General features: G+C 38.7%; 1 protein-coding gene across 4 annotated transcripts; it reads left to right on the top strand.

Annotated features, from left to right (window-relative positions):
- Positions 1 to 602: 602 nt before the first annotated feature.
- On the top strand, positions 603 to 9,187 carry anxa4 (annexin A4). Of its 4 annotated transcripts, none has more exons than XM_031278053.2 (13): positions 603 to 827; positions 2,046 to 2,095; positions 3,639 to 3,726; positions 4,299 to 4,393; positions 5,292 to 5,405; positions 5,976 to 6,066; positions 6,616 to 6,692; positions 7,128 to 7,184; positions 7,266 to 7,359; positions 7,620 to 7,715; positions 8,211 to 8,269; positions 8,505 to 8,627; positions 8,944 to 9,187. In XM_031278053.2, exons 2-13 carry the CDS (start codon positions 2,087 to 2,089, stop codon positions 8,998 to 9,000), a joined length of 960 nt encoding a protein of 319 aa, XP_031133913.1. In that variant the 5' UTR covers positions 603 to 827; positions 2,046 to 2,086; the 3' UTR covers positions 9,001 to 9,187. The 4 variants fall into 4 exon arrangements, with proteins under 4 accessions (XP_031133913.1, XP_031133915.1, XP_031133914.1 ...); XM_031278055.2 differs by having other exon boundaries at positions 659 to 768; XM_031278054.2 differs by having other exon boundaries at positions 693 to 827; positions 2,062 to 2,095.
- The last annotated feature ends 1,230 nt before the right edge of the window (positions 9,188 to 10,417 follow it).

The following is a 10,417-nucleotide window of genomic DNA, read 5'->3' as shown; positions in this document are numbered from 1 at the left end:
GTGGGTATTGTAGTTCAGATCGCAGCTGCAGCATCTCCTCCCTCCCCCATGCGTATGGTCGTGGTCACATGTCGCGTTCAAGGCATATCGCTCAGCCCGTATATAGGCCTACGATAAAGTATGTATATTCGGGAAAATGTAAAAGCAAACATTTGCCCCTAAAATGGCCCAGCTGTGACTGTTACTATACTTAATATCATTACATTATTATTAATCATGCATTAATATAAAAGCAGGATTTACTGTTGTAGTTGCTCGAGGTGGAGCTATTTTTGTTTAATATTTTGTATAGGACTGCCAACTAATGCGTGCGCGCTTTATAACTCGCACGCACGCCTTGTTTATGTCACCTCCAGGGCTCCGTAGATTTTAATGATGGATCAATCTGCTAAGTCACAAGTATTTTCTCGAATAAGTAATTGATTGTTTGTTTTACATTTCTGAAAATAGTGGGACATAAAAGTAGTTAGTAAAAAGTACAACATTTCTCTTTTGAAATGTAATGGAGTAGAAGAAGAAAGTGGCATAAAAGAATACTAGCCTAAGTAAAGTGTAAGTCCCTTTAAATTCTTCCACCACTGGTCCCTAGAGGACAGTACAGTATGAAAGGAGGTTTCCCGTCCTGCTGACATTCCGTGAATGCAGCAGTATTGCTCCCGTGCGCGCTCTAATGTGCACGCGAAAGGAGGATCCTGTTATAATTTGCTGTGGGTGGGACCTATCGGTGGGACGTAAAAGCAGCTGTGAGTTATAAGCTTTAGTTTTCCGGTACGTTGACACTTTACCCTCTGTCGGGCTTCACGCGGAGTAATTTGTCTTCAGGACAGGTAAGGTGTTCAGAGTCCGAATAGTCATGTTTTCGAGGTGTTTTGCGGAATTTGATTCGGCACAGGAGCGCAGACTGAGGGCTGTGAGCGGCTGTGAGCGGCTGTGAGGCGAGTCTGCAGGGTGTGCCCTAACTTCATGCCAAGTTAACTTTGAAGCAGCAGTGCTCTGCTTCCTGAATCACTTCTTAGTTTAATTTTATTATCTCAATTAAGCTTTCCTGAACATTATAGTGTAGATTACGGAGTACATTTCAGTTGCAATACTAAGTTCGAAAACAATTCTAGTGTTTAATGTACAGTTTTAAGTGTTTAATGTACAGATGATGAATAGCCTACCCTTTCTATACTACTATACTACTCTATATAACTCGCTGACGTTAGAGGGTTGTTATCCAATGACTTGCTTTTAAAGTAAAAAAGCTGTAAACATGAATATACTATAATGAATTTTAAATGAATGCCCACTAACAGGATAACAATTGCATCCAGGATTCTTATCCCAGATAAAAAATAGACATGTCAATGTAAATTCCCTTTAAGCACTGAAATATACAATGTACACATTTTCACAAACGTGAATTTGAATACAGTGCGTATAGGCTACTGCTGTTGTTAGTACCTGGAGCTATATTTACCTGAGGAATAACAAGTTGTAATTGTGTTTTGTTTAGAAGAGGATTGCTTTGTGTCTCCTTGGTAATAAAAAACTTGTATTGTGCTTGATTGGAAACGGACGTGTATGTCAATTTAAAAACATCTGGGCTGTGCACATACACTTTCTGCAGCACCATAAACTAAATGAGTCTCCTCAGTAAGTTTTTAACTAAATGGATTTTGACATACAGTATATATGATAACTAGATCCGTCGGTAATTGGATGCCTTCCTGTAGGAAAACCTGTAGGGGTGAAACCCCTCCACCCTCTAGTAAATACAGGTGTGTCCAAACAAACATCAGCTAAATGAGATTAGCTCTTGGGAAGCCAGCACAGACATGAAACACAAAAGAGCCTATGACCAAGTGTGTGTGACGGAAACCCTCTCCGAGATGATGACCTGCATACAATATTAATTAGAGGTTAACGAGGTTCCACTCAAAACTCAAGAGTTTACTGCCCCTAAACCTGATGCTGCAGTAAACTCATTATATGCAGTCATTGGTTATAAACAGGTCCTTGTGCAAGTGACAAACTTTCATAATGTATTTATTCTTTTGTAGCTTTCTGCACCTCCAGTTTGGAAATCCTCACTCTTCCTACAATGGCAGCGGTAAGTCCATCCCATAGCTGCTGTTCCACCTGTGCACAGTGAGAACAATCAACTACATTTACATTTATTTACATTACCAGTAGAGACTGTGCACTAGACATTGGACAGTTTTGTTCGGCTTGGTTTTGAAATGGGCTGGGCAGCAATTCAGTATTATAATTTTTCATCTTTTATTATAAATCTTTTCTTATAATTCTATTAATGATATGGTACTGTTGTGATTTACAGTTGCTACTGCAACCTGTGATAATAGTGTTAAGTCTGTTGTCATGTTTATTTTATAATAAACATAGACACAAAGTTTTGTTTATAAGTTTGCATTTCTTCTTGATGTTACTGATAATACTACTGTGCAGTTCAATGCAGTTGTCAGCAGTTTAGCCAATTAAATCAATGTGAAAAGTCATAAAGTAGTGTAAAAAGTCCTTTTGGTCATTGTGATTTCAACTTAAATTGCCAACCCTAGCTGTGGAAATGATTCTCCTAATAATGTAGAGGTATTCAAGTTTGCTATGTCTCAAAAAGAAATTTCACAGTTCTTAAACTTTATCATGCATTCATAAGTTAGAAAAAGCATCTCTTTCTGACTCATGAATAGATGATATTGTGTACTTGCAGTATACTTTATAGATTTAGCCTTTTAAATGTGTAAATTATGTTATGTAAATTATGTTTCCTACTTTACTGAAAAGTACATTCTCAGAGTATGTGCAATGGATTTTTTAAAATGTCTATGCCTTGAAATCAGATTTATAACTATAAGATAAGCACATAGAAACTTACTGCCTTCATCAGATACATGTAAAAACAGCCTTCTAGTATCAAACGCTGCACATACATCATTCTGCACAAGTTACAATAAGAAAAACACGTGTGAGTGAAAGGGGACTTTAAGCTTTGTGTCTGATTGTTTTATTTCTGTTTAATAGATACATAGTTGTAAGTAGAGTATGCTTCTGCGACGGGTTGTCCGTCCATACGTATGTACACATTTAACCCAAAATCAATTTTAACCCAATTTGGGTCAATCTAGCACCGACTCAGTACTCTGTAAAGTACCCAAGCGTATAAAAACCACTGGGTCACCAATCACACCCAATGAATGTTATTTTGACCCAGTTTTAATGTTATTTATATTATTGCCATTGGGTTATTCAGCCATACCAATAGTGTTTTTTATTTATTTTCAATTTTCCATATACAGAGTCTCTTTATATTTATATTCTAAAATGGGAGCAAAAGTAACAAAACCCAATTTCCCCCTGGGGATCAATAAAATATTTCAGATTCTGATTCTCTGACGAAAAAAAAAGTGAAGACCGCATGTTTCTCACTGGAAATTATTCACTGGAATCATACATGCCAATTGATGACTTCCATTTCGCCTATAAATACACTTAATACCTTTTTATTACATTCCTTCAAAGTCTTCAATACATACATATATTATATGAGCCTGGACAGACATGGATGTAAACTGCAATTTGACTGGTTAGCTAAACTAATAAATAAACTAATTTCTAGTTTTGTCATTTACAACCAGATTGGAAACCGTGGAACAGTGACTGAAGCAGCTGGTTTTAATGCAGACGCTGATGTCCAGACTCTTAGAGGAGCCATGAAAGGAGCCGGTGAGTGAACCAGCAAATTCAGTATTGCTCAGTGCTTGTGTTGTCATGGCAGCTTTCTATTTTCATAGTCCATTCATTCTGCTGAGCATGTCCTTGTACTTTGCCTCACCTCTACACACTGCGGTGTAAAGCTTTCTCTTATTGAAAGAAAAATGAATCCTGACTTTGCTGATCATGCAGAAAATAGTACACTAAGCTCATCAGGGGTTGCACTGTTCTGTAGCAATATTGGCAGGTATGTACCACTCAAAAAGGTACATCCTAACAAACATTCAGGAGTACGTAACAATCCCATGTCTTTCACCGACAGCTCAGCGTGGAATGTTGATGCTGTTAGGGTTTGCTGGCATAATCATCTTCCCCTGACTCTAGTTTGAGCTGTATTGCAAACAAATGGTTTCTATGCTTATGCCAACAAACAACTGTGTTAGGATTATCTCCAGGGTTGCTATGCTGGTGCCTGATTGTCTTACACATTAGGGCTGAACCCTTGTTCTCAATAGGAATATTTAGACATGTAAGAGGAGTATTGGTTAAGGTTGTAAGATCATATGTTGTATTATTTCTTGCAGGCACTAAAGAGGCACCAATCATTGAGGTCCTAGCACGTCGTACTATTGCCCAGAGGCAGCGCATCAAAGAGGCCTACAAACAAGCAGTGGGGAAGGTGAGAGTTTTGACTGAGCTGTACTAAAAGGCGGCAAACAAAGTCTATTTGTAAATGTCTTTTATTTGTGATGTGTTTTTCACCATACACCAACATGTATGAAACGGAGTATGTGAAGAAATTACAGTTCGAGCACCAGAAGAATTTGAAAAGCAGCCTTGATGGGGACTATTGGTAGCAGCAGTGGATGTATCATCTCTTATTCCATTGTGTACACTCTCATCACTCTTTCACTTGAGGTTGCTGTGCTAACATAATGCTGATAATGTGCAAGTTAACCATTAACTGTAAAGCAGAAATGAATACCACCTGTACACAAAGACCAGGACAGACAGGGCATTGTATTCTGTACCAAAGGAGAATGTTCCCCACCATGAAAATGTACACTGAACCCACAGAGGTACGCTTCGCACTGACCGTTTCTTTTATGATTATGTGGATCAATATATTAACTAAAAGGGAAGTATGGTGTTTATTGTATTGACATGATGAGTTAATAACCAGCCCGTTGTTCAGTGTCTGGTAAGAGGTCGATAAAGTTATCTGGAAGTTCAGGGAGCTGCAGAGAAAAAGCAAAGATTGTGAGAGGAATCCTTGCAGGCAGAAAGAGTGAGTCATGTTGCACATGGCGACGCCCACGTGTGGTCACACAGGCGAGGAATGGAATAACTTCACAAAACTGTCCAGAAACCACACCCTCTAGCGGAGACACAAGTCCCGCTGCTGGGAGGTGTGAAGTCATAGCTGGCAGCACAAAACCCCAAACATAAAGCCAAGAAGATTTACTTATTTTAACCTCAAAGGTAATTAGCTTTTATTAAAGAACAAATTATGAAAGTAGTGGGAACGGCTGGTGGTATGTTTTCCTGTTGATCCATCTGCACCCGTCCTCCTGCAGGACCTGGCTGAGGATCTGTCCTCAGAGCTGAGTGGGAACTTCAGGAGTGTCGTTCTAGGTCTGCTGATGCTGGCGCCTGTGTATGATGCCTACGAGCTGAAATATGCAATGAAGGTCAGAGTTTTGGATAAGTCTAGTGATCGTCAATGTTTTTGCTATTGTCAACATTCCCAAGAAAAGACCAAAACCAACATGAATTCATCCTCCAACAAGTATTGATCATCAATCAGACACACTGTTGCACTGACATGTTCCTTCATTACGATAAACCTGGGCACTGTGGTTTGTTTTGAGTCAGTCTCTCATACACATTTCTGCTGCCCTAAATACTCATTAGTGCATCAAATGGCAATAATTAACATTTGCTAAAAACTACAGTGCCCAGGTTTAAGCCTTTTTCTTGTTTAAATAACAGTACATATCACATATCAGTACATGTAGGAACAAATGGGCTTGGGGCTGAGAGCCCCAGACAGGGTAGCGAAGTTTGAAAGTATTTAGAGACAGACTAACACATTGTTGATTTAATGGGATTTGTTGACAAACAAACAAAAATATAGATTATTACCGAACATATTTTTTTAAGCTACGTTTCCTTTGAGTCATAAACTTCTCATGTTTTCAGTGAAAAGCATCACACTGTCCTGGTGTTTTTAACACATGTCCATATCCATTCATGAACAGGGAGCAGGAACAGAAGAGGCCTGCCTCATCGATATTCTGGCTTCAAGGTCAAATGCTGAAATAAAAGCCATCAATGAGGTCTACAAGAAAGGTAAGTGTGTCACTTCTATGAATAGAATTTATGACATCAGGTCATGATACAGCTCAGTGTCTGTTGGTGCCTATGGGTTGTGTATGATATCCGATATTGTGTATCAGTGACTGAGCCTCTGTTCTTTGTTCGGGGATGTAATGGCGTCCGTTATTTAAAAAAACAGTGGATGGCATAAATTATTCATAAAATCCATTGCTGCTCTTTATGTGGCAGTTTTTTGTTTTTCTGTGGTTGCAATGAGTCGGCAATGTGTTTTTTAAATGTCTTTCAATGAGTATGAATTCATTGTTATTGTGTGGTGCTTTGTGTACGTGTTTTGTACCAATACAACACAATAAATATTAATGAAACTGTATTCAGTTATATATTTACTTACCAAACCTCATTATTTTGTATTAATCTCATAGAAATATAGAAAGCCATATAGTATGTGGTGACTGGGCATCTGTTAGTTTGTATTTATATTTAGCCCGTAGTAGCCAAAATTGCAGGTATTCGATTCCATTCCTTATATTTTAATTCATTTTCTCATGCTTTTTATGGCAGAATATGGAAACTTGGAAGACGATGTGTGTGGGGACACATCAGGAATGTTTCAGAGGGTTTTGGTCTCTTTACTCACGGTGAGCAGACATTAGCCCATAACCTCTCCTAGCTTGGGCCAATGTGAATGTTTTAATGGCACATTTTTAGAGATGACATAAAAGTGCATTCTATAAAATTGTAATTAAAATTCAAGGTGATGAAAAAACGCAGTCGAAGTTAAAAATGCAGTTAAGCTTCTAAAAGAAGAGTATTGTTCACTTCCTTGCCTGAAAACTTTAGCTTTTTAGCTTTCCTTTTCAGTATTTTGAAATTCTTTTTGGAGGCACACGATGACTTGTTTAATGTCAGTAGGAAGTTGGGGTTAAAACCTTTTTCAACCATTGTTTCGGTTAGAGGAAGCAATAGTCACTTCTGCGTCATAAAAACACTAAACTTTTTTGTATTTTTCTGTCTCCAATGTGGCACAATCTACACTGGTTTTCTCTTAAGCGGATGTGTCTTCTGCATTGCAGGCTGGACGGGATGAAAGCGACAGAGTGGACGAGGCCCAAGCTTCTCTCGATGCCAAGGCAAGAGTCCAGGTTCTTTAAATGAAAGTATGTGATTCAATTATGACTCCCAGATTTTCTTTTTAACGTTTGTGATTATAGGACATCTATGAGGCTGGTGAGGCTCGATGGGGCACGGACGAGGTCAAATTCCTCACGGTGCTTTGTGTGAGGAACCGAAACCATCTGCTGCGAGGTATTCTTCCAGCATATTCACAAACATCATGTTTAAAATCTGCACACTTCCTTGTATTTATCGGTGTTGTGTGTCACATAAAAATACTTTCTTTTACCTAAACTGGCTACAGAAGTCATGTATTAGCCTCTGGGGATTTTCCTGACTCTTTGTGGCAGTTTTAGAAGCAAACACTGACTCTTGTTGAATCACTTTTGTCTTCATTCGTTTAGTGTGTAGTGTCATGAGTTAAATAAGTCATTGTTGTTTTCTTCTTTCAGTGTTCGAGGAGTACCAGAAGATTTCTGGAAGAAGCATTGAGGACAGCATTAAGAGGGAGATGTCTGGCTGTCTGGAGGAAGCCTTTCTGGCCATTGGTCTGTTTCTGCTGTGTGACATCAAGTAGACATCTATTGACAATTTATAAAGATTCAACCCTGTTGTGAAACTTGTTAACATTCAAGTTCAATGCACACAGACAAAGAAACCTAGAAGCCACAACTCAAACTTTCTAGGCAGAATATACAGTAAAAGGAAATACCATACAGTATACATAGTGGTACTTGCAGTGCGGAGACACACTGCAGTGACTGGCTGGCACCAAAGATGTCACCATAATCAACCACAAACGGTAAATGTTTTTGGCTTGGTACACATAGCTCTTTTATGGTGGCTCCAAATAGGAATACATGTTCAATCTAATGCAGTCTGTGGTGTATTCCCTTAATTGTAAAGCATCTCTTTTATTTTGTCCCCCCTCTGTACGTCATGATAGAAGCGACTTTAAAAACACTGAGCTCATACACACTTTATATTATTATCGATGTTGAAGCATTGTACCTTATGTGCTGGGATTTGTTTTTGCGTTGCAGTGAAATGCATAAGGAACAAGCCAGCGTTCTTTGCAGAGCGATTATACAAATCAATGAAGGTAAATGTTTCATGCTTGTAATGGAGGTGTGTGTGTGTGTGTGTGTGTGTGTGTGTGTGTGTGTGTGTGTGTGTGTGTGTGTGTGTGTATTTATCAGTAAACATAATAATAATATATATATAACATAATACGTTAGTTGCATTGGCCATAAGAAAAGCAGGCTGATGTTATCATACTTTATGTACATAGGGACAACCACTAGCGCCAGGTAAACACAGTTTCTGTCTCTTTTCAGGGGCTGGGCACTACAGATAGTGTCCTCATCAGAATAATGGTTGCGAGGGCGGAGATTGACATGTTGGACATCAAGGCGCAGTTCATGAAGATGTATGGCAAGACTCTGTACTCCTTCATCAAGGTGAGGCACTAAAAACTAGGGCCGGGAAATACTGTAGTCTGCAAAAGCTCTGCAATACATCAGCTGTGATTTAATAATAATTGCAATTCTAACTTTTGGAATGTCTTAATGTAGCAGTTTCAACTGTGATGAGACTTTCATTTCATTTGATTAGCTAAAGTCATATCATGACTTATATTATCAGGTTTTCCAAAGGTCTTGAGGAATCTGAATAAGAATATCAAAGTTTGTTATCAGCTTGGCTTCATGAGACTGATTGCAATTATTAACTACACTGATCCTTTGAAGTCTCACAGACCTTTCTCTTACTTCCTAGGGGGACACATCTGGTGACTACCGCAAAATCCTGCTGGAGCTGTGCGGAGGCGAGTAAAAGAAAGATCAGAGCAACATCCAGCTCTGTCTTTATTCCACATTATGAGCTTTGATTCTGTTGATTACTTCTTCGGTCTTATCTGCCCTTCTTCCATTGTCTTTACATTTCACTGATGGACCACAGTGCCTTGTTTTACTGTTTGTACTTTAATACCAATTAAACCAAAGACCATTGTGACCTTTTACACATGTCTGTGTTTATGTTATTGATCCTATGCTAAGGATTAATTAATGGTATTAGCTAGCGAGAGATATATATGCTTCTCACATCTTTAACAACATAAAGGATTACTGTTATTGGCCTCTAGCTCCCGGTCTTGTTACAGCGCAACATTTTCCTCACTGTCCAGTCAGTGAAGTCCATTTGTTTAATTGGTAGCAATTACTCATTTGTTGAGTCAGCCCTTCGTCATTTGACTCAATTACATTAACTGGATGCTAGCTTCATTTGGGAGGCAGTAAAGTATGCTCTAATCAAGTAAAAGAGAATGTCCCATAGCTCCTACAAACTTAGAACTCCATCTCAAGAGCAATAAGCCTGGGAAACAATGTGCAGTGGTTGTACTCAAGGTGACCACTAGGTGGAACCAAAATAACTCTGAAGGTTATCTGAAGCAGCTGGGAGCCCAGTAATGTTGGAGAATCTATCAGCCTCCTTTCTGTTCACGAAAGGTCTAGTGCTTAATGTCATGACTTCTCTGCCAGTTTGTTTCTCAGTAAAACTCTTGTGATGTAGAATATATAGCATGTTCTTCCGCTGTCATTGGGCAACATAAGCGTGACTCCTCTCTTGAAACTGACTGTTGCATACAGACTTTAATACAGAACCAGGCTTTATAAGAAAACACTAATCCCTGCAGGCTCTCCACTCACTCTGTGTGGCGCCAACAGGAAGAAGAAACATCACTAAATCAGACTGGTTGTTTACCAGTCACCATATTAGACGCCACAACGACTGCATCCGTTTATGTCTTTCTAAGAAGAGCTGCCACCCTCTGTGGCCATCTGCCTCATTTAGTCATTTCAGAGGTTTTCAAGGCAAAAACTATGAAGTTGAGTCCCTATATCCTTTCGTGCAACAACTACAGTTGCCGTTGTGCAGATGTTATATATTTGACAATATAACAGAGGAATAGTCACTCAAAATGCTTTTAAACTCTTTTTTTAAAGGAATGCCTCTGCTTTATCATGTTCAATATAAATCCTGTTTACAAGCACCTTATTTCATTTGAATTTGTGGCACGAAGTCTATTAGACACAGAGAGGATTCGTTTTTTCATTGTGTACAATAAAACATGATTAAAAAAAGACCATTTAAAAAAGAATGTTTCAACAAGACACCCCAGAGAAACCACTTTCTCTATTAAGTTACAGTCATGGCAAAGATTAGACGTGTTTTATTTTATATGTCTGTA

This window comes from Sander lucioperca, chromosome 1 (assembly GCF_008315115.2).
Source record: "Sander lucioperca isolate FBNREF2018 chromosome 1, SLUC_FBN_1.2, whole genome shotgun sequence".
NCBI classification, from domain to species: Eukaryota; Metazoa; Chordata; class Actinopteri; order Perciformes; family Percidae; genus Sander; species Sander lucioperca.
Note: the sequence above shows the minus strand (reverse complement) of the source record. Positions and strands in the feature narration are given on the sequence as shown.